General features: G+C 54.8%; 8 protein-coding genes across 8 annotated transcripts; 4 read left to right on the top strand and 4 right to left on the bottom strand.

Annotated features, from left to right (window-relative positions):
- Positions 1–592: 592 nt before the first annotated feature.
- Positions 593–2,308, top strand: SODALDRAFT_339079 (FolC bifunctional protein; the record flags this gene model as incomplete). The annotated part of the gene is made up of 4 exons (XM_028612825.1): positions 593–619; positions 677–808; positions 882–1,977; positions 2,055–2,308. The coding sequence occupies 4 exons, from the start codon at positions 593–595 to the stop codon at positions 2,306–2,308; spliced, it is 1,509 nt and encodes a 502-aa protein (XP_028467375.1).
- Positions 2,309–2,317: 9 nt separating this feature from the next.
- Positions 2,318–4,487, bottom strand: SODALDRAFT_331686 (FolC bifunctional protein). The gene has a single exon (XM_028611511.1). It carries the CDS (start codon positions 4,032–4,034, stop codon positions 2,391–2,393), a length of 1,644 nt encoding a protein of 547 aa, XP_028467374.1. The 5' UTR covers positions 4,035–4,487; the 3' UTR covers positions 2,318–2,390.
- A 278-nt stretch (positions 4,488–4,765) lies between these two features.
- On the bottom strand, positions 4,766–6,951 carry SODALDRAFT_132639 (cytochrome P450). Its single transcript, XM_028606717.1, has 6 exons — positions 6,400–6,951; positions 6,176–6,301; positions 6,012–6,112; positions 5,754–5,918; positions 5,509–5,676; positions 4,766–5,447 (listed from the first exon to the last, which is right to left on the bottom strand). The coding sequence occupies exons 1-6, from the start codon at positions 6,575–6,577 to the stop codon at positions 4,854–4,856; spliced, it is 1,332 nt and encodes a 443-aa protein (XP_028467373.1). The 5' UTR covers positions 6,578–6,951; the 3' UTR covers positions 4,766–4,853.
- A 352-nt stretch (positions 6,952–7,303) lies between these two features.
- On the top strand, positions 7,304–8,482 carry SODALDRAFT_331683 (short chain dehydrogenase). Its single transcript, XM_028611510.1, has one exon. It carries the CDS (start codon positions 7,408–7,410, stop codon positions 8,203–8,205), a length of 798 nt encoding a protein of 265 aa, XP_028467372.1. The 5' UTR covers positions 7,304–7,407; the 3' UTR covers positions 8,206–8,482.
- Positions 8,302–10,057, bottom strand: SODALDRAFT_132580 (MFS general substrate transporter). The gene is made up of 5 exons (XM_028606716.1): positions 10,024–10,057; positions 9,743–9,928; positions 9,202–9,670; positions 8,780–9,128; positions 8,302–8,703 (listed from the first exon to the last, which is right to left on the bottom strand). The coding sequence occupies exons 2-5, from the start codon at positions 9,780–9,782 to the stop codon at positions 8,398–8,400; spliced, it is 1,164 nt and encodes a 387-aa protein (XP_028467371.1). The 5' UTR covers positions 9,783–9,928; positions 10,024–10,057; the 3' UTR covers positions 8,302–8,397.
- A 223-nt stretch (positions 10,058–10,280) lies between these two features.
- Positions 10,281–10,691, top strand: SODALDRAFT_357968 (hypothetical protein; the record flags this gene model as incomplete). Its single annotated transcript, XM_028614054.1, has 3 exons — positions 10,281–10,320; positions 10,430–10,513; positions 10,591–10,691. 3 exons carry the CDS (start codon positions 10,281–10,283, stop codon positions 10,689–10,691), a joined length of 225 nt encoding a protein of 74 aa, XP_028467370.1.
- A 13-nt stretch (positions 10,692–10,704) lies between these two features.
- On the bottom strand, positions 10,705–11,854 carry SODALDRAFT_377510 (hypothetical protein; the record flags this gene model as incomplete). Its single annotated transcript, XM_028614913.1, has 4 exons — positions 10,705–11,255; positions 11,317–11,371; positions 11,444–11,658; positions 11,771–11,854. 4 exons carry the CDS (start codon positions 11,852–11,854, stop codon positions 10,842–10,844), a joined length of 768 nt encoding a protein of 255 aa, XP_028467369.1. The 3' UTR covers positions 10,705–10,841.
- A 708-nt stretch (positions 11,855–12,562) lies between these two features.
- Positions 12,563–24,681, top strand: SODALDRAFT_377509 (hypothetical protein; the record flags this gene model as incomplete). Its single annotated transcript, XM_028614912.1, has 8 exons — positions 12,563–12,713; positions 12,792–12,882; positions 12,976–12,995; positions 13,060–21,577; positions 21,667–21,851; positions 21,921–24,424; positions 24,501–24,565; positions 24,657–24,681. 8 exons carry the CDS (start codon positions 12,563–12,565, stop codon positions 24,679–24,681), a joined length of 11,559 nt encoding a protein of 3,852 aa, XP_028467368.1.
- Between the last annotated feature and the right edge of the window lie 1,936 nt (positions 24,682–26,617).

Below are 26,617 nucleotides of genomic sequence, written 5' to 3'. Positions count from 1 at the left end.
CAGTTTGGCATGAAGCAAGCGATACGGCCTTGGGAGGATGCAGTGTTATATATCCAGCACCCCTAGCGAGGCGCTTATCTGTCTGTTTATGTATTCAGAAATAGCGACTACTATTCCAAATCATTGCATGGCATGAGAAAGACGGAAAGAAAGTATGAAGAGTGATGCATTCTGATGTGGATCGCGATGATAGAGACGCGAAAGGAATTGAGTGATGATGGTTGTCGGTAACTGGCAGCTGGCGGCACCTGCACAGAATATGTCCCGCCCACTTAATCTCGGCCGATATCGGATCGCAAAACGAAGAACGGAGTACGAGACGGAGTACATACCTACCTACCTTAGGTACCTAGGTATAGGTACCTCCAACGTCACATTCGAGGTCTTGGGGCTCAACGCTCACACTCAATCACCACCACAGCATATCCACACCACCAAACCAACCCATCACCGTTCGTCGGTGCAAGTTCCCATCTTCTCTTCCTGAGCTAGTCCGGACACCTTGTAAATGCATCATGTGCGTCCACAAGCACTACGACTACGCACATTCTTCCGTCCATTCTTTGCCCCGAGGCCTCTCGTGACGCGCACCATGGCCACCGATACCCGTACCTACAACGTCCGTCACCATCCTTTTCTCCCTTGACGACGGCCACTGAATACCGAGATTATACAGGATGCCATCGATGCGCTCAACTCCCTCCAGACACCCTTCGAGGTGATCGAAGCCAGGCGAAAGGCCGGCATCCGACCAGACGAGACTTCCATCCAGGAGATGCAGGTCTATCTCGCCCGTCTCGGCCACTCCGTGAGTCCTCATCAACCTCTTCTACTCCCCTCGAACTAACCAACTCCTTTTTTTCTTTCTTTTCGTCTTCAAGCCCTCCGACCTAAACCGCCTCAACGTAATCCACATCGCCGGGACCAAAGGCAAAGGAAGCACATGCGCCTTCACCGACTCGATCCTCGCCCACCACCGCCTCGCCTCCCCCTCGGGCCTCCCGTCCAAAGTGGGCCACCTCACGTCCCCGCACCTCATCGCCGTCCGAGAACGCATCCGCATCAACACAAACCCCATCTCCGAAGCCCTCTTCGCCCGCTACTTCTTCCAAGTCTGGGACCGCCTCGGCGCCGGCGCCTCCCCCGCTTCCCTCCCCGATGACGCCGCCGCTGCCGCCGTACCGATGGCCACCCGTCCCGTCTACGCCCGCTACATCACCCTCCTCGCCTTCCACACCTTCCTATCCGAAGGGGCAGACTGCGTCGTCCTCGAGACAGGAATAGGAGGCGAATACGACGCGACGAACATCGTCCCCTCGCCCGTCGCGACGGGGATCACCACCCTGGGCATCGACCACGTCTTCGTCCTGGGACAGACCATCGACAAGATCGCCTGGCACAAGGCCGGGATCATGAAACCCGCCTGCCCCGCCGCGTTCGCCGTCGAACAGGTCCCCGAGGCCGAGCGGGTGTTGCGGGAACGCGCGGCTGCGAAGGGCGTCCCGCTCTCGGTCGTCGGCGTCGACCCGCGCCTCGCGGGCGTGAAGATCCGTCCCGACGCGCGGTTTCAGAAACAGAATGCGAGTTTGGCCGTCGCGCTTGCGGAGGCGGCGCTGGCGAAAATCGACCCGTCGTTTCGGAGGCGGGAGGACCGTCTGCCGGCGGACTTTGTCCAGGGGTTGGAGAATGTGGTTTGTCGTGGGCGCTGCGAGGTCAAGGTCGATGAAGAGGACCGGGTCGTTTGGCAAATTGACGGCGCGCACACGACTGATAGCCTCCTGGTGGGGACGAGGTGGTTCGTCGACGAGAGCCGTGCGAGGCCGGGGCCCAGGGTGCTGGTGTTCAACCAGCAGGGTCGGACGGAGGCCGTTGACTTTCTCGACGGGATGTATCAGGCAGCCAAACGCGAGGACGGCACGGCGTTTGACCATGTCGTGTTTTGCACCAACGTCACCTACACCACGGGTTATAAGAAAGGTTTGTTTCTGTTTAGTCCCCGGGGTGTAGTGTACGACGTTGTTGATGTGGCTAACATGAGATCATGCACGCCCCAGACTTTGTCAACAACCAATACGACCCCAAGTCCATCGAAGCCATGTCGGTTCAACGCATTTTCGCCGACAAATGGCGGACTCTCGACCCTTCGGCCAAGATCAGCTTGATCCCCACCATCCAGGAGGCCCTCGACCACGTTCGGAGTCTCAGCAAGGACGTAAAGGAGGACCAGACGGTCCAGGCGTTTGTCACGGGGAGCCTTCATCTCGTAGGCGGTGCTTTGAGTGTCCTCGAGGGTGCAGACGCCCTCTGATACGCGGGTCGCTTGGCCTCAAAATATATATGTTCTATTTTCATCCTCTGCTTGCTTGCCATGATACAATTCTAGTACTCACTCAATCTAGACCGTCCGGCTCTAGTAGCCGAATGACACCGCCGACCAGGTGCAAGCTACCCGTCACCAAGACGATGGTCTCCTCGCCCGCCTCGTGAAACCGCGAGGCCATGTCGCCGACGCGGTCCATGGCCGTCGGAAGATCCGGACACACCTCTGTTGTGGTCCCGGGGTGGCAAGACGCGAAAGTCCCCCGGCAGCTTTCCTGGACGCTCACGTCGGGACGAGTGTCAGTGTCAGACCTGGCGAGGTCGTTCCGTGAGAAGAGCGCCGCGTCAAAGAGACGCCCGTCACTGCTCGCCTTGGCCTCCCCTACCGCTAGGGCTTGACGGAGCTTGTCCAGGAACCCACCAAGTAGCTTGCCCGCCTCCCTTTCCTGCTGGTTAAAGAGCAGCACAAACCTCCTCCTCTTCCGCACTAGGTTTTCGTCCTCTTCCCTCTCCGCGGCCAACCATGCGGCCGTCTCGTCCAGGCTCTCGACCGTATGAGCTCCGTCCAACAACCATCGGACGGCTGGCCTTTGCGGGTCTTCCACAACCTCTTGCCTGCCTCGAAGTGAAGTCTGCTTCATCGCTTCGGTCATCCACGCTGGAAGTTCGGCCAACTTTCTCGTGGCCTTCGGCTCCGCATCGGGAGAGGTCGAAGCAAGTGAACACAAGTGCTCCTCGGCCGCCAAGGCAGCCAGGGCCTGGTTTCGACTCTGAAACGAACCGCCCTTGACGCGTCCACGAACTCGCACGCCGCCCCACGCATCGACGTGTTCATCTCTCACCTCGACCAGCTCGCTGCATCCCAGTTCCTCCGCTCGACTTTTCAGAACCCGCATTACGCCCTCATCATTCTCATTCTCACCCTGGCCCCCACCCGCACTCTTCTTCTTCCCCCCCAACAACCTCGTAAAAGCAGGGACACCCCGCTTCATCACCCCAGCCTTATGCCACGCAATCTTCTCCGGCGTATCACCAAGCATGGCAACATGATCAACCCCAAGCTGCGTAATCACCGCCGCCGTAACCGCCTCGGGCGGCAACACATTCGTAGCATCATACGCCCCACCAATCCCCACCTCGACCACCGCGCTGCGTACCCCCTCGGAGAGGAAGACGTGGAAAGCAAGCAACGTCAGGAACCGGAAGTAAAACGGCTTCGACCCCGCGCCCCGCGCTGCCTCGGGCGTCATGACGCCCTCCGCGACCGCGGCGTCGGTAAGCCGATCCCACACCTCGAAGAAATACCGCGCGAACAGCGCCTTTCCGATCGGCCGCCCGTCGAGCGCGATGCGTTCCCGCGGCGTGACCAGGTGCGGCGACGTGTACGTCCCGACGCGGCCCGCGCGTCTGTCTGGCGCCGCGACGAGGAGGGAGGTCAGGTACGCGCAGGTCGAGCCTTTGCCTTTCGTGCCGGCTACGTGGATGCAGCGGAGCCGGGCGAGGTCGGAGGGGGTGTAGCCGGCGCGGCGGAGCCAGGTGAGCATTTCTGGCAGGGCTTGGAGGTTGGGGTCCGGGGCGGGGCCGGATGTCGGTTGGGGCCGGTTGTCGAAGAGGGCGGTCACGGTCCGGTTGGGGATGAGGAGGTTGAGGTGGGTGAGGGCGTCTTGGTACGTCCTGCCGGTACCGCCGGCTTCGGCGCTGCTGGATGTTGCCATGGTGAGATGGAACGGGTTGATGGTCTTGTAATAGGTTCTGAAATGGGAAGAGGTTGACGTGAGAGGTGTGATAGAGATGGGCGTCCTGATAGTAGTCGTCGAACGATGGGGTTTTTGGCTGGCAGAGGCTCTCCCCGTTGAAGATCCACCTGGGATTAGAGCGGTAGAAAGGGTGCGGTTGGATATGGATATGGTTATTGTCGACTGTCGTATTCTCCACTCGACATATCCGTGTACTAAACCTGGTGATAGTAACCCTGTCGCATCACGGTGGCTCAAGACTCTCAGCGCTTTCATCTGCTTCTCTTCTGATTGAGGTCTCAGAGTCGGCGCATAACGGGTGAAGTTGGCTAGATCTCGGAGCACCGGGCGTGTTGCGGAAGTCTCTACTTTTGGGTTTGGACTGTACTCGGGTCCCTTTCTAAATATATAGGCCGGTCAGGTCCGTTCGAGGTCAAGGAGGGAGTGAGGGAATAATACGAAGTAGTTAGAGATGGTGGGATGCTATTGAATTCCGACTGTGGTTCGGACATGGACCCACAAATTTCTCTTTTCGGAGTACCATCCTCCACACACAGCTACTATCGCACTGAAAACACGTGAGGCTGTTTTCTGTGTTTCTATTGGTTGTTACTAGCCCCATATTCCTCGCGTGGAAAGGGGGTAGATGTATTTAGAACCCCCACACCTTCCAGTTTTTCCTTTCCTTTGTGTATCGAATACATCATACATCCATTGAACCAACGCTCCGGCCGGATCACACGCCCGTCAATTCAACAGAATCAGTGGTCTCGTTTGAAATAGCATTTCCCTAGTCCTCTATATACGCCTCACAAACTCCACCTTTTGTTTCGTATCGGGTGTATAGACGAGAACATGGTTATACTGCGGCACTTTTGGCTTCTGAGCAGACGGCAAGCGGAGCTCATAATGAGTAAGTGCATGGGCGACAGCAGCCTTGATCACCGCAACAGCCAGGAAGCGGCCAGGGCAGGCGTGAGGTCCGGCACCGAATTCGAGCGCTTGCGCATTCGACGACACGCTGAGGAAGCGCGCTCCCTGATCAGGCTGCTCAATGCGTTGACGATACCACCGGAAACCGTCGAAGGGACGAGTTGCGGTCTCTTGGTCAGCATCAGGGTCGATTGATGGGACGCAGACATAGGACTGCGCAGGCAAGACGGTGCCGTCGCTCAGACGAAGCGGCCGAAGTGCTTTGCGGTAGACGGAGAGGACGTTTTGCGCAACGTGGCGTGCCGATTCCTTGATGAAGCTGTCCATTTTCTCCAGTTTTGCCAGCGATGGGACAGTCAATTCCTCCCGGCCGTTGGTAGATCGGACTCGCTCGAGTTCAGCGCGGAGATCGTCGGTATACTCGGGATGAACGGCAATATCCACAAAAGATTGCATCACCTGCCCCGTCTTCGTTAGCCAGTGTCTTGGATGCAAGCAAACATAACATGATCAAACGTACCCCAAGACCAGTGCTACGAATGCCGGCAAAGTTGAGCTGGATCAATGCGACTACCAGCGCGGATAGATTGTCCGGGTCGCGACCAACTGCAATGGACTTTTGGATCCACCACTGGATAAAGTCTCTCGGCGGCTCAATGTCGCCTCGATGCTTGTTCTCCAGTCGCTCCTGGATATATTTGTTAGACAGTCCATGCTTACTGTCGGTAGCCGCTTACGCAGTTCAGTTCTTTTGGCTTGTCATACCGTGAGTATCGGACGGATCTTGGCCTCCATTCTGCGTACGTTCGCCTTGACATGGCGGGGTCCGCTCATGAAAGTGGCAGCGGCGGGTCGAAGCCAAGTCGGCACACGCATGAGGGACCCGGCCACGCCAACAGAGCTCAATCCCAGCTCCACACAGGCCGCTTTCTGTTGCGGCAGTCAGTCAGTCAGCAGGCGGCCCAGAACAAGACCCTAGGGAACAGGGAAGAGACGCGATGACTCCGATGAGTCCCGACATACCCACTCTGGGTCTCTGGCCAGTTCCTTTCCAACAAAGATACGCTGGTAAAGAGCGAAACAAAGGCCAATGCAGAAATCATGGACGGGTAGCGTCGTTTTATCTGAAGCAGAAATGATTCAGTTATAAAGACACTCTCACAATGAGGATGGCGCTGATGGTTCACCATTATCAGAAGCAGTATGTGCATGGAAGTAGGAGGCAACATCCTCCTGGACGGCAGGAAGGTAGAACGAGATCTGCTTCGTCAATTCTGACCGGACGTATTCCACAACCCAGTTATAGGGCCCGTCTGTTGTATTGGAAGGTCAGTACTAATTCTGTTGCGAGCTTGCGGGGAAACGTAAGAGCGGGCGGCATGGCATGGCACGGCACGGCCCGGCAACGTACTAGGATCATCTGGAGTCAGAGAGCCGACATAAGTCCACCGGCCGAGCAGCCGCTCATAGAGGTCGGTGTTTGAGCTGATGTGGTCATCAGGCTTCCAAGCGTATTCGTTAATGTATTTTTGCGGCAACACGTAGATTCTACGAAACGGAAGGCGGAGCAAATATATCGTTTCTCGCATCTGTTGTCTCGCAGACGATTAGAGATGGCTAACATGGCTCAACATGGCGGGGAAAACCTTCGGCAGAAGAAATAGGCGCGTACCTGGGACCATTGCTTTTTGACAACATTCTGCAGAGCTTCGGAACTCTCGCCGCCGTGCTCAGGGAACTTGGAGTTGGATGGACGGTACCAGAACACGGCGCCGGCGACGACGACGAGCCAAAGTGTGATTCCCAGCGAAGAAATGTACCGATCCATGACGGTATCAATAAAGATCTGGCCCATGTTGTCTCTCTGTCGGCGGTGCTCGTCTTGCTCGGTAGACTAGTTCAATTTAGAACGCGCATAGATATGCTCTCGAAGACCACTGCCTGCAATTAAGTACCTGGCCTACTCATAGCGATCTATTCTCTTTCAATGTCTAGTATCTAGTCGAATGTAGTCGTCTACACCCAAGAAGTTCTCGGGGATCAATACCGATAGCCTTAACGAATCCTTGATGCAGCAGCAGCACACTAGCGGAGGCTTGGCGGAGGCTTCAAACGGGACTCCCCATGGCTAAGCCGGAGTCCGCCTCCTCTATGCCGCCCGCTAGTGGAACTTATTAGGAACCACTCCGCTAGTAAGTACTCCGAGCGGCATGAACATTACTAAGTGAAGACCCACACACACTTTCAAAAGTAAGCAGTAAGTTGGAGTCCAACTCTTCTAACGTCCGCCTTGATTATCTGTTTTCCCTACTATTATTATCTTCCTGACCGGGCTCACCCTTCTCAATCGAAAAAAGAAGAAGAAAAAAGAAAGAAAAAAAAAAACAAGGCCTATTCGATGACGTCTACCACCGCACCCATGTCTACCCGAATCAATTACAGCAATGTGCTTGCAAAAGCCCGAGTGCTTGTCCTAGGCGGCTCCTCGGGCATCGGCTTCTGCGTAGCTGAGCATGCCCTGTCCTTGGGCGCGATTGTCACCATCTCTTCTTCGCGCCAAACAAAGTTGGACAATGCACTGAAACGACTAAAGACCTCGGTGCCGGGCTCGGCGGATTGCGTGGACGGACAGGTGTGCGACCTGTCAGATGTCGACTCTATCCGCCCCAACCTCGAGGCGCTGCTGAAGAGCGCTACCCGCACGCAGCTACTCGACCACGTCGTCTTCACTGCCGGTGACGGCATCAAGATTCGACCCGTCTCCGAGCTTGACGTGCCGACGATCCAACGCATGGGCCATGTCCGCTTCTTCGGTCCTATGCTGCTCGGTGGCCTCGCAAAGGATTATATGAAGCCCTCCAAGACGTCTTCCATCACTTTGACCAGCGGGGCAAGCATTCAAAAGCCAAGCAAAGGGTGGACTGTCGTCTCGGGCTATGGCGCTGGTACCGAAGGAATCGCCAGAGGTCTTGCCGTCGACTTGGCTCCTATCCGTGTCAATACAGTCAGCCCCGGCGCAGTGCACACCGAAATGTTCGATGAAATCCCCGAGACCAGATTACCCGCGGTTCTATCTGACTTCCGCAAGCGGAGCTTGACAGATAGTGTGGGCACACCTGAGGAGCTATCGGAGGCCTATATTTACTTGATGCGATGCTCGTTCGCGAGCGGTTCCTTGATTGAGGTGAATGGCGGATCTTTATTGGCAAGGGAATAAATCATTGCTGCGACTTTTCAACAATTTTACGGACAGACTTGTTGCCAGTAATATGTGACGTTGAAGTTCCCCGAGGCAAGGACAATATTGAAGCTACTCCAGATCTAAACCTCCATCTTGAACAAAGATCCGTTTGTTTCTTTTCACGCCATGTACTGTATGTCCGTGATACCCTTTACTATAAACACCACCTCACATAGGCCCTTCTGGTGAGCTCCCGATAGCGGGACCAAACGAAGTCATCAACTGCAGGGTAGCCACTAGACACTGGAAGAAGAACTGCAAAACAATTAGCGACGCACGAATTTTGTGAAGAAAAAAAAAATGGGACGGACAGACCAAAATGTGCTGGTCGAACGGCGCCTTGAATCCATTCGACAGGCCCCAAGACCACAACGCACCCGCCAGAGCTGGACCGACGGCCCTGCTCGCGGAAATAGCCGCCTGTGCAAAAGAAACAGTGACGCCACGTTGATTAGGCCGAGCAGAGAGCGTGAGCTAGAGGGGAAGACGACATGTCAGTAAAAAAGAAATTCCCTCTTTGTTTGGCTGCCTCGACATAGTATGCACTTACCAGTATCGCCACGCTGGTATACCCAATCACTACCGCCGATACGCGGATCGCGAGAAGGAGATAGAGACAACACCATTGACGATACGATTTGTTGGGCAATGCCAGAGTGAGAGGGAATGTCATGTACACGACCAGGAAGAGAATCGAAGATATTCTCCACAGAGTCGCATACGTCAGTCTTTTCGAGAGGGCAGGGTATACCACGAACTGAACGGTTAATACTACGGGGCTGAGGAAGAGCAACGTCTTTGCAATCTCACTCGACGAGAAGCCGAAGCCGATGGGTTGCCTTGTCGCCGCGATGGCAGGGTACATCTCGTCGAATGCAATGGCGTGCAAAGCAATGGTCCTGATGGCAAGTCAGCAATCGTCATGGATCTTACTTGATAGTCCGCTCAAAAAAAAAAATGGGATGGACCAACGCGTGGCCGGCGATCAGTAGGACAAGGCTGCGAGTGCGACTCGACGCAGCCTTTAACGTCGAAGTATCGCCTTGTGGAGCCAAGAGGGGCGTTTCTTCATCCGTGCGCTCGTCCGTGCGTCCCGTGTCGTCTGTGCGCTCGTCCGTGGGACCCGCGTGTTCGGCCGAGAGCTTAGTGCCCGCAGTGTCTATATTAGTCTCCCCCATGCAAGGAATACACAGCGCGACGACAACGACGTTGTAGCATGCTCCGATGGCGCAAGGGAGCAGATATGGATAGCGAACAAAAAGGTTGCCTGGACCCTTCAAGCCATACTTTTCTGCGGGTTGGCAGAGAAAGCCGCCTAGGAGGGGTCCTAGTAAAGTTCCCATGGCTGTGCAAAGTCCAAAGATTGAGAATGCGCGGCCTTGGTGGATACCGTTATTGGCTGCGAGCTCTCCGACTGATGTCCGCGAAACGCCGGCGTTACCTAGTTGTAGCAAGGAAAGCGTCAGCCGAGCCAGTTTCAACATATTGGTTGCTTCTCTTTCATGGAAAGTACCGTTGAAGAAGCCGCAGAAAGCTCGTGAAGCGATTGCCATGGTCAGGTTGCCGGAAATGCCATATAAGATGGTACATACGGCAGAGCCGAGCAGACCTAACAAGAGCACCGGCTTGCGTCCGATGCGGTCACTGACAACGCCATAGAGTGGTGCCGTGAATACCTGGGCTATAAAGAAGGCGGATGCTGTGGGAATAGTGTCAGCCACATCGAGAAGAAAAGAAAAGAAAAAAAAAGGGGGGGCGGGTTGATGTTGCCAGGCGAGTGGCTGAGCTTCTTACTAATCACGCCACACCAGAAAGCGACAGATTGTTCGTCGACATGTGGAAAGTCTTGTACCATGAACACGACAAAAGAGAGAAGCATGGTGGCAGCCAAGGGTTCGGCAAGCACCACTAGCCCGGTGAAAAAGAGCGTACGCCTAACGGCGGGATCGTGGTGGATAGCTGCCATATCGATAGGTCTTCTTCCTGCATAAAAGGTAACACGGAAATAGTACTACCTCCACGTAGTGGTGCGATAGAAGAGCAGAGGCACAATGAACTTATATGACCGGGCCAGAGATATTGTTTCCTCTCGTGCCAGCAACCACTAACAAGGCTAACTATCTACCTAGCCCACTTGAACCTGCATCACGAAACAGCCTTCTAATTGTCCCGATAACACTCCAATTGAGAAAATTGATAGACACAGTTTTTAACTTTGACAACCCTACCCCTGCCTCTTCCCCGCCCCCGCCCCCGCCCCCGCTCCCGCCCTCCCGTACCCCACGTGCACTAATTTATTCTGGAACGGTAGAAAAAGTCCTGTGCCTTGCGCTAGCGGGGAGAGTGGCTTGGCGCCGCCAGACGGCCAGAGCGAACCGCCCGTAAGTTCCCACCTTCCTCCCGAGTCCCGCCACATGGATTGTTCAGAGACAATTCTCCCGCCATCATCTATATGCCGCTAACAAGAAGGTTCATGCTCCTGCCACGTGGGGCGGACCCCACATGCATCTTTGTATAAAGGATCTACGGACACAATAGGGCCAATGGCTAGCACTCTCGACATGCAGGGTGAGCATCTCCGTAGATCCCAATCCTCCCCCGCCAACGCCGTTTCAGCCTACCCATGGCAGCGCTAGCGGCTTCTGTGCAGATTGACCTTCAACCCCTGCGTTGGACATGGCAGCCGTTCCGCATACATCCGAGAGCTCGAACGGCAGCTCGATGCCTCGCGTGGCCTGCACGCGGCGAAGCATACGCAAGGCCTTGCGGCATTCCTGCTCCGTCTCGTCCCCGAAGCTCAGAGGGCGTGCCGTGCCCACCGCCAGAGCCCCACCCTCCCGGTCGAAGAAGCCCAGGTGGAAGCGACCCGCGTCGTCGTCCAATGAGTTGACCGTCTGGAAGACGTAGTCTTCTTCGAAGAACGGCTTCTCGGGCTTGGGAACATTGTCCCAGTTCACCATGTGTGCGCGGCACCTGGTGCTGGTACAGTCGATCTTCGAGACCGTGTACTCGAACCAGTCGAATTGCTGACGCGTATGTTAGTGACTAAGCACCACTCACTCTCTGTACCATTTTGGGTTTGCATACCTCGTTGTCTGGGTGGCAGGGACTAGAGTCCGCATCTGCTGTGGCTGGTAGCCACCTGGGATTGTTTTTTAGTCGGTTTCTACTGGCAAGGATTGAACATATGGGTGACACTGGTAGTAGCACGAACCATCCGAAACTGATGTATCCAGTCTGGCCGAAGTAGGAATAGAAATTTGCCGCCGTTGCCGTGTGATTGGCAGCTCTGTGGCTGATATAGTCGGGACGCAGGATGAGCGACGTCCCGTGGAACAGAAGCTTTTGCGTCCAGTCTTCAGCAACAGCGTGCTGCAGCTGGACCAGAGCTGCCAGAGCCGTGATAGTAATGAAGCGCATCTTGGCTTTCTGTGAGCTGTAGTTTGGGAGGTGTATAGTGAGTGTGTATTAACTCAGCAAACTCGTGAGCGACCGGGTTTCCTTCCAAAGTACGTGCTTTATAGAACCTACCGAGGTATACGCTGGGCGTAAGATTCGCATTGGCGTTGCTCGTGCAGCCAGCCAGTCCAAGGACAACACTGCGCCACTCCGCAAGACGCCGCATGCTCCGACGTACCTCCTCGAAGCCCTGCTCCGGACAAGTCCCTACCTAGGTACCTAGGAAGGTACTTTTTAATATTCCAGGGTAACATCGTGCATGTCTTCAACTTCTAATACTCCACTGACGCTGGCCTGTTCTTTTTTTGCAGATAAAACTTTTGGTAGCCTGCGTTGTTCGTAGCAGTTCTACCGCTCGGCCCCGTTTTTCGACTTTTTACAGTATTTTGTAGGCAACTTCTTCTCATAGTACATAGTTATATAACCCGTAAATCTGTCTACTTTCGTAATATATATATTTTTAGCTGCTTTTTCGGATCTTTAGTAATACAAAATATATAAGTTGTCTACTATTTTAATATTTAGACTACTCTATTATATATAGGTGCTTTACGCTACTCGTAAAAGGATTTTACTATGCTATTTATTTCTAGATTATAATATTATAACACCATTAAAGTAGACAGTTAGTATAATGTATCCAATAGTAATTATAATAATAATCCTAATAGAGCAGAAAGCTATTATATATACATATTATATTATATTTACGCCTTAGTTTAGGAGGTTCAGACATTATTATAGGTACCTGCTTATTTAGAGCCTATCCGGTCTTTCCCGATAATCCCCTCTGGTATTCCTAAAGCCCGAGGTTCGAAGTCCTTAGTCAGTGTGGGGGGGGGGACCCCAGAGACCCCGTTGTGGTCCTGTGCCCATGCGACAAAGCCCCCCACCCGCGCCCCCGGGGCGAACAGCGGGGGATCCTCCCGCACGGACAAGCGCCGTGGCCTTGCCCGTAGGGCCAGCTGCTAAACTCCTGACAGTTTATCCGGTCCGCACTAGCGGCTCCTTCCGAAGCATACAGGGTCCAAACATTTATTATCATGATTATTATCATGGTTATGATCATGGATAGCACTGAGTGTATTCCGTCTCCGCCTCAGTCTCGGCAGCGGACTGGTCCGGAAGCAGCTCAGAGTCCTGCGGCGCGACGCACTTCCCCGGTCCGAACCAACATGACCTCAATTGCTTTGGGTCGGTGAAGACGATCACAGCAACTTCCCTTGCCACTGTACGTGACTGAGCCTGAAGTATATATCGACGTCTCTTCGACTCATTCATTGGCAGCTTGGTCAAGAACATGTCAAGTTCAACGAACTAAAGTCTTTCTATAATTCTATTCGGTTTATTATTCTACTATGGCTCTATCAGGAGAAGTCGCCATCATTGGCACGTCGTGCCGTGTCGCCGGCGCCAACAGCCCAGCAGAACTATGGGAATCCATGGTAGCAGGCGAAGACCTGCAATCCGACACGAGCTCTAGATTCACGGGCTACTACGACAAAATCAACGGCAAAACCAAAGGCCTCACCAATGTTCACCACGCATACCTCATGAAGGACGGCATCGACCGGTTCGACAACTCCTTCTTCGGCATCGCCCCAGTCGAAGCTGCGGCGATCGATCCTCAGCAAAGACTTCTCTTGGAGATCTGCTGGGAGGCATTCGAGAGCGCCGGCATACCCTTGGACAGGCTCCGGGGGTCAGACACGGCGGTATTCGCGGGTCTCTTCACCAGCGACTATGGCACAAGTCTGCTACGGGATATCGACACGACGCCCAAGTATCATTCCACCGGAACCTCCAACTCCATTGCCGCCAACCGCATCAGCTACTTTTTCAACCTCCGCGGCCCATCCATGGTCATCGACACGGCATGTTCATCAACCGTGACGGCCTTGCATCAGGCGATCACCACCCTGAAAACAGGTGGAGCCGAGCAAGCTGTGGTCTGTGGAGCCAACCTCATCCTCAACCCCGACATGTTCGTCACCATGAGCGAACTCGGGTTTCTCAGCCCCCGCGGACGTTGTCACTCCTTCGACGCTTCTGGTGACGGCTATGCTCGCGGCGAAGGCGTCATGGCCATCGTTTTGAAGCCTCTGGAAAAGGCAATCGCAGACAACGACCCTATCAGGGCGGTCATCCGTGGCTCCAGGCTAAACCAGGATGGCCGAACCAACGGCATCACACTGCCCTCGGGAGAGGCGCAAGAAGAGAACATTCGCAAGTTGTACTCCAGCATGGGCATTCTGCCGGGTGACCTAGACTATCTGGAAGCCCATGGCACTGGTACCAAAGTGGGAGATCCGATCGAGATGGGCGCCATCGAGAGGGTCTTTGCGAACGAGCAGCGCCGCCAGAAGCTGATCGCCGGCTCGGTAAAATGCCACGTCGGCCATCTCGAAGCCTGTGCTGCCCTCATCGGAATCATCAAGACGATAGAGTGCTTGGAACGCGGCTTCATCCCTGCCCAACTGCACCTCCTGGAGAAAAACCCCAAGATCAACTTTGATGAGCTGCAAATCCCAACGTCCACCATCCCCTGGCCCGAGAAAAACGGCCGACCACGGGTGGCGGGCATCAACTCCTTCGGCTTTGGTGGTGCGAACGGTCACGTGGTTCTTTCACAATTCTTGCGCACACATGCATGCACCTACGAGCCAGACACTACGTCCGGAGCAAGGCCGTTCCTGGTGAAGGTCTCCGCAGATAGCGAGTCTGCTCTTGCTCGAAGCAGGGACAATCTCGCTTCTTATCTATCAGCGTCAGCAAGCACCCCTATCAGCGATGTTTCGTACACATCGTTGCTACGCAGGTCGCTGTTGCGAAAGTCCCAATTCTTCGTGGCTTCATCGACCGCCGACCTGGTCCAGAAGTTGCGGGGAGAGGGCGACGACAAGTTGCCTGCTGTCCTGTCATCTCAGGGTGATGAAAGGACCAAGCGCCTCGCTCTCGTACTGACGGGGCAAGGAGCTCAGTGGGCACAGATGGGCAAAGATTTGTTAGACGTCTGCCCAATCTTCACTTCTGTCATCAACGAATGTGACGCCATCCTGTCCAGTTTGCCAGATCCCCCATCTTGGACGTTGTACGACGAGCTCCGCCTTCCCGCCGCCAAGTCGAACGTCAACAGCTCCCGTTACTCACAACCTCTCTGCACCGCGTTGCAGCTCGGTCTTATCAACTTCTGGCGCCGTCTCGGCATCCGGGCCGTTGCATGCGTGGGGCATTCCTCCGGCGAAATCTCCGGCGCTTATGCCGCTGGTATCTTGACGCTCAAAGATGCCATCACGGTCGCGTACTACCGCGGTGTCTGGATGAGTGCTGCTTCGGCCAGCAAGCCGGGTGCCATGGCTGCTCTATCCATGAGCGCAGAGGAGTGCACTCGCATGCTGAGCGCTTTCGACGGCAAGGTCGACCTTGCGGCCGTAAACTCGCCGTCGAGTTGCACAATCTCCGGAGATGCCCCCTGCATTGACGAGATTGTAAAAAGATTCACGGAGGAAGGTGTTTTCTGCCGCAAACTGCGGGTGGATACTGCGTTCCACTCGCATCATATGGTGCCCCTGGCTGAGCCATATCGGAATGCTCTCGAGAAAGCGGGAGTATCGCCCGTACTGGGTGCGAAGCCTGAAGGATCTCCGACCATGTACTCCTCCGTATACGGAAGAGCCGTCGACGCGGCAGAAGTGACCCCGGATTATTGGGCCAAGAACATGACCCAAACCGTTCGCTTCTGCGATGCCATATCTGCCTTGGCGAAGCTCGAGCACGCAGATGCTTACTTGGAGGTCGGACCGCACCCTGCGTTGAAAGGCCCTGCTGTTGACAGCATCACCAATGCTGTTGGACAGGAGAGCAAACCGGAATATTTCGGTACGCTTAGCAGGGGAGTAAACAGCAACTCGGCACTTCTCTCATCCGTCGGCGCCATGCTATCAGCTCGGATACCCCTGAAGCTCGAACGCGATGGTGCTACCGCGCTTGGTCTTTCGCACGTGATAAACCGGGTCCTCGTTGATTATCCCTTCTATTCCTGGGATCATTCCGCTGTGCACTGGGCCGAGAGCAGGGTGTCCAAGTCTCATCGTTTCCGGAAACACCGACGCGACATCATCCTTGGATCGAGGGTCCCTCACGACACTCCTCTTTCGATGTGCTGGAGAAACATCCTGAGGACAGACGAGCTGCAGTGGCTCAACGAGCGAGCCCCCACGGGCGAATCTTCGCTTTCCCCGTCGTTCTTGCTTCAACTGGCCATCAGGGCAGGCTTGCAAGTGGCAAGCGATCACTCGTACGATACGCCACCTACCATCCAGCTCACCGGCATTCGCTTCCACGAGTCACTTGATCAATCTGCCATACTCTCGAGCCAAGAAGTCGAGACCCAGTATCTGCTGATCCCGCAGACGCGTCGGGATCAATTCACTTTCCGCTTGTTGATCCATGATACCATTTCCAGTGCCAGTGGCACTTGGATTACCGCTTTCGAAGGGCACATGTCGATTTCCTTGGACGGTCTTGCGCCCCTCGGCCCCGAGAGTGCAACCGTGAAGACAGACGAAGCAGTGGTTGCTCGTATGGAGAGCCATCTTCCTCCGCTCCCTGAACCCGTATCTCTTTCCTCGGTGGATGGCGCCAGTGTCGCCGGCGAAGTCACGAGCCAAATGAGTTTTGAATCAATCGAAATGTCCGACCTGGAACTCTTCGATTGGATTTTCGGCTTGCTTTATCGTCACATGGGAATCTCGGGTGACGCTTCAAAATATACCTTGACTACGGTCGAGAAGCTCACCATCGACTTGAAAGCTGTTGAAGCATCTCCGGTCCAGTTCGCGATGAGGATTCAGAATTGCGCGGAGGGTCGAGGACAAGCCACGCTCACAATGGCACATGCATCTTCAGGCATCCACAGCCTGGTCGTTGAAGGAGCAACGTCCATCGTGAAGGAAAAAGAACGAGCGAGACCGCCTACCAGCTCTCTTTTCTTCCAACCAGCCTGGCTCCCCGACATCACGGCGATGGAGGCCTCGGACACCCGCTCGTCAAGTCTTGCACGCGTCATCGAGCTGGCCACCCATAAATGGCCAGCTTGCGACATTGGGATCGCGACAAAGAGGGAGGAGCTCCAAGCACTGATCTTGAGCCTTCTACCCGGTGCAAGGTCATCCGAACGCCCAAGGTTTCGATCCGTTACTACGATGCTGGAACCTAAGGGACCGGCATGCGAAAGAGCTTCCCATGACGGGCTCTTTTCTCCGAAAGATCTGACGCTGCTCTTCACCGATGACGCAGGACTCGATGAGAAGATCAAACAGGTCACTCCTGGAGGCTTCCTTTGCGTCCTGCTGTCACGTACATGTCCCGACCCGACGATCGAGGGGACTCAGGGGAGCGCCAGCGATACCGAGAGACTCTGTACGGTAGAGGTTGATTCATCCACCACAGCCGTGCTCTTCCGTCGCAAAGCCCCGGAGAGTCTTACTACCAGCCAGACTCATCAGACTCTGATGGTTTCGACGACCTCGGCAGAAACCACATGCACGCTACGAGACGTGCAGTCTCTGCATGCAGCCGCCGAGCAGCACAAATCGGGAGAAGCTGTGGACCTAGTCGTCTTCGACAATGACGAGAAATCGCTTCTTTGCCTGATGCCACCCAAAGACTGGCTCTCAAGCGTTCAAAAGCTGGTAGCGGATGCCAGGAAGCTGCTGTGGGTTACGAAGGACACGTGCAGGAATGACTTGCCTCACTGGGGGGCTGCGAGTGCTTTTCTTCGCACCTTGTCCTCCGAGCAACCCCTGCTGAGTGCTGCAACCCTGAATCTCCGGGCCGATTTGACACAAAACGCCCTCGATGCTGTGATCAAGCCTGTGCTCGATAACCTCCGCAACGGGTCGAAAGAGAGTGAGATGCGCTTCGAAGACGGACAGCTCAAGATTCTGCGTTATCTGCCAGACGACGAACTCAACGCAACCTCCGGAGCTGGTCCTGTTCATCGCGCATTCTCGCGCATCACCTGCGTCAACCACCAGGTTGGCCATGCACAGCCCGGTCAGATGATGGTGAACCCAATCAGACATCTGGGCGCAGCAGCCCACGTGCACCCTGCAGAGGAACTCGTCCATCTCGACGTGCAGCTCTCCGTCATGGACGTTGTCGATGTCCAAGACGCCTTCAGCCACAAAGCTGCAGCCTGCCACCCGGGTCAATTCTTCCTTGGCAAGACAGTGGACGGACATCAACTACTACGTGTTGGCTATTCGCCTGGCTGCCATACCAAGAGACTCCAGGTGCCCGTGGAACAGACCGTGGAAGTCCCGCCTTCGGCAGACCCCAAGAAGATTCTGTTGTCTCTTGCGGCTCATGCGCTTGCTTACGCCATCATGACCCAGACGGCCAGAGCCCGAACCGACGATGTGATCCGTGTTTTGTTCCGAAATAACAGCACGAGTGCTTTCGAGCATGTGGCTCGTTTCCTTGGATGCCGTGTTGTCAATTGGAACGATAAGCGTCACGCTGTCGATTTCGAGCTGGATTTCGCACCGGAAGCCGGCTATACGCTGAATGGCAAAGTGATCGACGTCAAGTCGGCTCTCCGCAAGACGCGATTCAACGAGTCTCTCGGAAAGGCTCTGATCTCGATGGCGGACCACAACGCAAGCCTGCCGGAGTATGGCTTGGAGAGTTTGCAAGCAGCTCTGGCCCATGCTTCCCAGACAGGCGATGTAATCGCCCTGCATCACGACCCGGACCATGAGCTGGGAGTCCTTCAAGAGTTTAGACACATCGGTGCGTCGGGTATCTTCCGCAAAGACGCTTTCTATGTTCTGATCGGCGGGTTCGGCGGCCTCGGTCTGCTTCTGATGGAGTGGATGCTCAAGAATGGTGCTCGGAACTTTGCCGTCATCAGCAGGAGCGGTGCGTCTTCGGAACGCGCCCAGGCCGTGATGCAAAAGATCGATGCGCTAGGGGGACGAATCGACGCCATCAAAGCAGATGCAGGCGATGCACAAGCTATGAAGGCGGCGATTTCGACATTGCGTTCGGCCATGCCCATCGGGGGATGCTTCAACATGGCTCTCATCCTCGACAACTCGCCCTTCTCGACGATGACTCCGACGCAGTGGGACCTTGGTATACGCCACAAGGTCGATACTGCTGTCGCCCTGCATGAGGCCACGCTGCAGGATGAGCTCGACTTCTTCATCATGTTCTCGTCCATCTCGTCCATCTCTGGCAACAGAACGCAAGCCGCCTATGCATCCGGCAACGCTTTTCAGAACGCCATGGCCGAACACAGGCGAGCACTCGGGCTTCCGGCTGTCTCGGTCGCCCTCGGTGCGATGGAGGGCGTCGGCACGCTCGCGGAAGACGCCGACACCCTTCGCACGTTGAAGAAGAGTGGCCTGCGGCTGTTGAACGCAGGGGAGTTCCTGCAGATAGTGGAATCTGCCGTACACGAGTCCAAGCACCAGGACAGATACTTATTGGTCACCGGCTTTGAGATGTTCCCGGCAACACAAGATGCAGCTAAGACGGAGGCCACCAAAGGGCAGGTCTTTTGGGAGGGATTCCCAGAGCTCAGCCACCTGTTCGAGCACGAGCCGAGAAGAGGCGACGGTTCCGATGACGACGTGCCGTTGGCCCAGCGACTCACGACTGTTGCCGAAGAGACCGCTCACAACATACTCTGCACCGCCTTCTTGGACTTCCTGTCCGGGCTTCTCGGCTATCCCGTCTCGAAGCTCGATCCGACGCAGGCCGTCGCTGCGTATGGCGTTGACTCTCTCAATGCCGTGGCTTGTCGTTTTTGGATCTTCCAGCAGCTCAGCCTTGACGTGCCCATCTTCGATATCTTGGGTTCGCGCTCCATCGACGCGATGATTGCAAAGTGTCTTGACCGCATCAGAAAGGCCGACCAAGCGAATAACCTGCCACAACTTCCCGCCCCTACAAGGCACGGCGGCTGCGGCTCTGGGGAGCTTGTTGCACGGACACTGTCGCACTCGCAGAGCCGCTTGTGGTTCCTGCACAACTTCCTCGCCGACAAGACTCTGTACAATTTGCTCCTGACTTGTCACATCGACGGAACCGTCAACACTGCAGCCTTTCGAAAGACATGGGAGACCCTGGTATTGAGGCACGAATCGCTGCGGACTTGCATCGTGGACTCGGGATCGGGCTGGCTTCAAATTCCCGCCAAGCAATCCACGTTTACGTTGACAGAGGTCCATTGCTCGGCTGCCGACTTCGCCCGTCAGAACGACAAGTTGACCTCGAAAGCACGCCGACACGTCTTTGATCCTTCCAAGGGCGCTCTCGTATGTGGATGGCTCTTGGTGAGTCCGGCAGGCAGTCGATTCTACATGGCGTCCCACCACCTTGCTTGGGACAGGGGCTCAGTCGGCACCATCTTCGAGGAGCTTCCCCAAATCTACAAGAACTTGATCGATGGGAAGCAGCCTGCAGAGTCTCTGGAAGACGATCCGATGCAGTTCATCGACTATACGGTGTGGCAAGATATGATGCTTCAGACGAAGGAGCTTGTCAGCCCACACGTAGAGTACTGGAGGACTCAGTTGCAAGGGATCCCCGAGTGCGTGTCGCTACTTCGCTTGAGCCGAGTGCCCGAACGACCGGTCGTCAAACAACAGGAGGCTTCTTCGGCGCAAGCCGTATTGAATGCTGTCGGTGCGAAGAGGCTGAAAGACTTCTGTGCCACGCGCGCGGTTACGCCCTTCATGTTCACCACGTTCGTCATGGGCAGCCTTGTCAACGGCCTTACTGGCGATGACGAGATCATGATTGGCATTGCGGATGGCGACCGCGGTCACACGGCTTTCGACCGCATGGTCGGTTTCGCCGTCAACATGCTCCCCCTCAGGATGAGGTTCTCGCAGGACCGCACGTGCGCCGCGCTGCTGGAGGACCTTCGGAGCTCTTGCTTGCAAGCGTACGAACATCGTGCCGTGCCTTTCGACTACCTTCTCCAGGTGCTCGATGTGCCCAGGAAGACCAGCCACAACCCGATCTTCCAGATTGTCGTGAACTACCAGTCTCAGGGTGCGTTCCCGAAGCCGGATTTCGGCGACTTCCGATTCGTCGACTACGACCACTACAACGCTCGCACCCAGACCGACATCGCCCTGGAAGTGGAGGAGCTGTCGGACGGGTCGATGGAGTTCCACTTCGAGTTTGATGCCGCCATGTACGGAACCGAGGTCGCCGAGACGTTTGCCCGGATGTACAAGTTCCAGCTGGAGCAGGTCATTCAGGGCTCAGACAAGAGGCTGGACCAGTGGGAACTCGCATCACCGGACGATTTGCAGATAATTTCGCGCCTCCTCCAGCCCGCACTGCCCGAAGGCAAGAGTATTCAGGGCATGCGAGAAAACCTCTTCGCTGATCTTTTCGACCGCTGGGTGGCGACGAACCCAGACAAGACTGCCCTGGTGGACGCAAAGGCCACCGTTTCATACAGAGAACTCGACAGGCTCACGAGATCCCTGGCAGAATCTCTCTTGAGCAGTGGCATTTCTGCTCAGGAATGCGTCGGCGTATGCTGTGAGCCCAGCGTCGAAATGATGGTTGCAGTCTACGGCATACTTCGCGCCCGCTGCATCGTGGTGCCAGTGGACCCAGACTTCCCCGTGGATCGTATCATCAGCATTGCCGAGGACACCGGCCTGTCTAGAGTTCTCGTGAATGAACACTCGAAAGCGGTCAAGCAGAAGCTCATCACGGCTGGCATCATCGACATCCGCGAAGTGCGGAACTTGACCAAGCCACATGCTCCCAGGACCGACAAGACGGTCGTGCCGTTGGAGCCTACCCGGCCCGGAGATATTTTCTGCGCGCTTTTCACAAGTGGTTCTACTGGAAGGTTAGTTCGTATCTGGGGAGCGAGTTGAGGCGAGCGTTGGTGTCCTGGTCGGACAAACGAACATGAACTAATCGAGACATCTGTCATAGACCGAAGGGAGTCTACATCGGACATGAGCAACTCCGGTACCAGGGAGAACAGTATCACGACACTCTCGGGACAAGGACGAGCGACAGAATGCTACTTTCTTCGGCTCTCGTGTTCGACATGTCCTTACACGCCATCTTCGGCACCATCCTACACGGCGCAACTCTCGTCATCGCTACGCGAGAAGGTGAGATCATATGATGACTGGACCCTTGATAGTTCTGCCGATCGTCGTTGAAACTGACTGGCATGGCAGAACGCTACTCGGCGGAGAAGATGAACGAGCTGGTAGTCCGCCAGAAGATCACCAACTGCATCTTCACACCTACGCAGCTGAAGCTGATGCTTCGTGCGTCGAACCAGACTTTGCTGGCCACATGGAAAGTGCTGCGTAGCCTCACTCTCGGCGGCGAGCCAGTGCCGTCCTGGGTCCTGACGAGCTTCCTGTCATTGAACCTGCCCCACGCGCATCTGTTCAACGGCTACGCACCCACCGAGACCACGATCATCAACTCCCTCCGCCGCTGCACGGCTCAAGATGCAGCGGGAGATTTCTTGCCGCTGAGCCCTCCGCATGCTCCTGCTCGCTTCTACATCCTCGACGGCCAAGGCCGCACAACCGCGGTGGGCGTGCCGGGCGAGCTTTTCATCGGAGGACCCATCGTGAATAACGGCTACATCAAGCGTCCCGAGTTGACGGACAAGTCGTTCGTGCCGAACCATTTGGACGAAAACCAGAACGGCGAGTCTGGCAACGCCTCTTTGCTGTATCGCACAGGCGACATGTTCTGCTTGGAGCCCAGCGGGAACCTCAGGGCGCTAGGGCGCATTGCTGGTAACAGACAGGTCAAGATTCGAGGAATGCGCGTGGAGCTGGACGAGGTCGAAAGCGTCCTGTACGCGGCACTTGCCCAGCTGGGCGAGGTTTCAGGCTTCAAGTCGGGCCTGACTGGCGTGGTATACTACCCGAAGGATGACGTACATGGCTGGCTTGTGGCGTACGTTGAATGCGACCAAGGAGAAGGCGAGATGCATGCGGAAGTGGCGAATTTCCTCAAGGCAAGGTTGAAAGCGTCCCTTGCCGTCCACATGGTACCGAACGACATCAAGTTCGTTGCCGATCTGCCCAAGACCACAACGGGTAAATTGGATTACAAGACGCTGCTTTCCTGGGACGTCAGCATGGCAGCTGACCATCGGCCAGCGGCTGGGCGGGCGGAACTGCAGGGCGACGAGGAAAGATCGCTGGCGCGCATCTGGAACGAGGTTCTTGGCAGCGACAGGGACCTGTGGCGCGACACGGACTTTTTCAGCGCAGGTGGCTCTTCGATCTTGCTTCTCCGGGTCCGGACTTCGATCTTTGCCATGCACGGCGTCGATGTTTCCCTGGCCGACATGTTCGCGTACCCAGACATCCAAGGCATGGCGGCACTGTTCAAGCCTCAGAAGGAACAAGCAACCCCCAACAGCTGGAGCATGGTTGGCGATAGCGACTCGGACGGCTCGGGACACGTGTCCGTGTCTCAATTCGACAGCCAAGAACTGGCGGAGCAGCCACGGCCACAAGCGCCAGCGATTGATTGGGAGAAAGAAATCGCCCTCCCCGCACACTGCAACTGGACCCCTGCATCGAAGGAAGCTCGGGGGATCTCCCGATCCGCTGTGGCGCTCACGGGAGCCACAAGCATGATCGGCGCCCACTTGTTGGCACACCTGCTGCGCGAAAGCACCGATATGAAGATCCATTGTCTCGCCGTCTCCGGATCCGGAAAGGAGGAAAGCCGATCCCAGATCCTATCCGCACTTGCTACTTGGAAATTAGACACGGGCCTTACGGCACAACAACTTGGCCGCATCGTGCCGTATAACGGCGACCTGGCGCATCCTACCTTGGGACTGCAGCAGTCCGAGGTTCGTGCTCTCGATGTCGAGGTCTCGGAGATCTGGCACTTGGAATCCGACGTTTCGCTGCTGAAAGGTTACGATTCTCTCCGACAAACCAACATTGGCTCTCTCCGGTTCCTGATCGAATTCGCGGGCGGCGAAATTGGCAATGTGAAAGAGCTTCACTACCTGTCCACGTGGGCGGTACCGCACCTCCAAGTGTGGAACGCCACGACACGATCGCCAGACTTTGTCTCTACCGAGCCGGTGCCCATGTCGCACATGCGACCAGGCCAGGCCCAGAACCTTGGCTACCTGAAGATTCGCTGGGCGGCTGAACAACTGCTGGCCACCGCGGCAGAAAGGGGGGTTCCGGCCTCGATATTCCGCTCTTGCATGTGCGCGCCTGCGCAAAGCCTTGGCTGCCCGCTACCCAGGACCGACGTCAATCGTCGAATCTTAGCCGGTAGCTTGCATACGGGTCTCGTGCCCGACTTCGGCAGCAGCACAGGGGGCGGTATGAGTTGGATTGACGCTTCCTTCCTCGTGCGATCCATGCGCGTCCTCGCAGGCGAGGCGAGAGGAAAGATGCCCCAGCCGGCCATTCACCATCTCACCGGAACGCAGCACTGGACCTACGCCGAGCTGGCTGGTTTGCTGGGTCGTCATGTTCGACTGGCGTCGCCCGAAGAGTGGTTCGCAGCAATGCGCGCGGACGGTAATCCGGAGATGCTTCTACAAGCTGACGTTTTGGAGGAGTGGTGGCAGGCTGGTTGGCGACCATTTGCCATTGATGGATCGGAGACGCTGCGCACAACCAAGCACGCTTTGCAGATCAGTCCGCCCAATGTGGACGGCGCATTCCTGAAGCAGGTGGTCGGTGACCAGCCTTTCTGATAGGCGAGATGTTGATGAAGATGATGTCTTCTTCGTCCCCCCTGCCGTGCCCCAGCGACGCGGCGGCGAGGACGGCAGCAGCGGTCATATCTATGTCGGGAGAAAAAGCCGCAAATCGAAGTTGCCAGGCGCCACTGTAGACAGATATTTTTAGATGTACAGCTCGATGTAGCTCGATCTGCGGACCATGCCCCCCTCAACTGTTTCATAGTAAGATGGATGACGACGGGGCTTAAAAAGAGAAATCAAAAGAACAGAATTTGTGTTGAGAGAAAATGTCCCATGTTCTTCCTGCAGGGTTATCTGGGAAGGATTGTGTCAGGATCATCCCGAAAAAACATATAGGGCTAGTTTAACGCGTGGTTAACACGTTAATACCATGCCAATCCCTGTATAAAGTGGAGATATTTCGCCTTGATTCTCTCACCGAAATGTAAGCAGTGAAAGAGGGGACTACCCGTGCCGTGCCCCACTTATCGGGTTCGTTCCTTACCAGCCCTCCTCAGTTATACACCTCTACCCGTATCTTGTCGCACGTCAAAAGGCACTTGAATGATTAACTTAGTAGAGCAGAAATCTCGTGTGTATGTATTATATTAAGTTATATCTAGGAGAGTCTCTTATACCCTTAAATTAGATGGTGAAGACTCTGTTATGGGTACTAAGTCATTTAGATTCTATCCGGTCTTTTCCGGTATCCGCCCCTATTATATCCGAAGCCCTTAGTTATAGCGTGGATCCCCCCTGGATCCCCTATAGACTACGTCGTGGTCCGTGTGCCTATACGATACACCCCCTTAGTTAAGGTGGGTCTTCTCAGGTTAACTAACTAATTAGAGGCTTCGGTTTAAACTAAACGCTCTTAACTTTTCTATTATAAAATCAATAGTTAAGGGAAAACGCCCTTATAAAAGAGATCTAAATCCGCTCTATTTAACCGTTTAATTTAATTCTATCTTAATTAGTTCCTCGATCCTAATTAGTCGGATCTACTTAATCGGATCTATATCCATCGGATCTACTACGTCCTCGGGGGCCTTTATTATTACTGCGGGCGTGGCTTTAGCGCGTTTAATCTCTTCGTGTAGTCGTTTAGACTACTCGATACGGTCCTTTTAATCTGTTAAATTAAGCTATTACTATAGTCTTTTAATTCCTGTCTCCAGTAGTGCCTTTATTAAGCCGTCCGCCATTATCTCCTTCGTGTTAACGTACCTGACCTTAAAAAGACCTTATTATACTAACTAGCGCGCCTACTAGTTATATATATCGATGTGCTATAGCCTTATCCGTAGGCGTTATGCCTTCTTATTAACGAGGTTAATAGTCTACTAATTATCGTAGTATAGCTATAGTTACTATTAGTCTAACCGAAGCTCTAAATCCCTTAATATCCGGCTAACGAATAACGTCTTTTTAGCGGCCTTTATAACAGCGAGTAGTTCCGATTCTGTTAACAACGTTATAACCGTCGGTTATTTACCAGCTTTCTAGTTAACGGTGCCGCCGAAAAGCTTTATCGTATATCCTTACGAACTCTTACGGTCTGGATTATCCTTAAAGGACGCGTCGCTTACTATTAGGAAAAGCCTATCCCCGCCGAATTCCAGGTAGTAGTGTCTTATATAGTATAGGAATAGCAGCACTTATTAAGCCCTCTTAAGGTAGTTAGAGGAGGGGTTAACGTTATATTAGGAAAGCTTTAAGTAGGCGAACGCGATATCGGGTCTTATTATAATAGCGGCGTATAGGATAAAACCGATTATTCCCTAATACTAATAGACCTCGGGAATTAATACGCGGGTGCCGTCTCGGGGTACTACCGGCTTCGTAGATAATAAGACCTTTAATGGTTTTCGGCAGAGTATATCTACGTAGTATTTAACCGCGATCTTCTCTATATAGGAGGATTATAATAGCTATAACCTACGGGTGGCTCTATCCCTTAGGACCTTAATTCCTAGGAATCAACGGATTTCTTCGCCCCCTAATAACCTATAGCTTCGCTTAAGGGCAGCCTTAAAGTCGTCGGCGTCCGTCTTACGGTCTTTATAGTATATAAGTCCGATATCGTTAATGTAGAAGAATAGGATTAAACCGTCGCGGATTATAATATAGGGGTTATTAGGGACGGCTATAAAGCCTATTCTCTATAGCATACCGCTAAATTCC

Source organism: Sodiomyces alkalinus (genome assembly GCF_003711515.1).
Source record: "Sodiomyces alkalinus F11 unplaced genomic scaffold SODALscaffold_3, whole genome shotgun sequence".
NCBI lineage: Eukaryota > Fungi > Ascomycota > Sordariomycetes > Glomerellales > Plectosphaerellaceae > Sodiomyces > Sodiomyces alkalinus.
The sequence above is the reverse complement of the archived record's forward strand: the minus strand, read 5'-3'. Positions and strand labels throughout refer to the sequence as shown.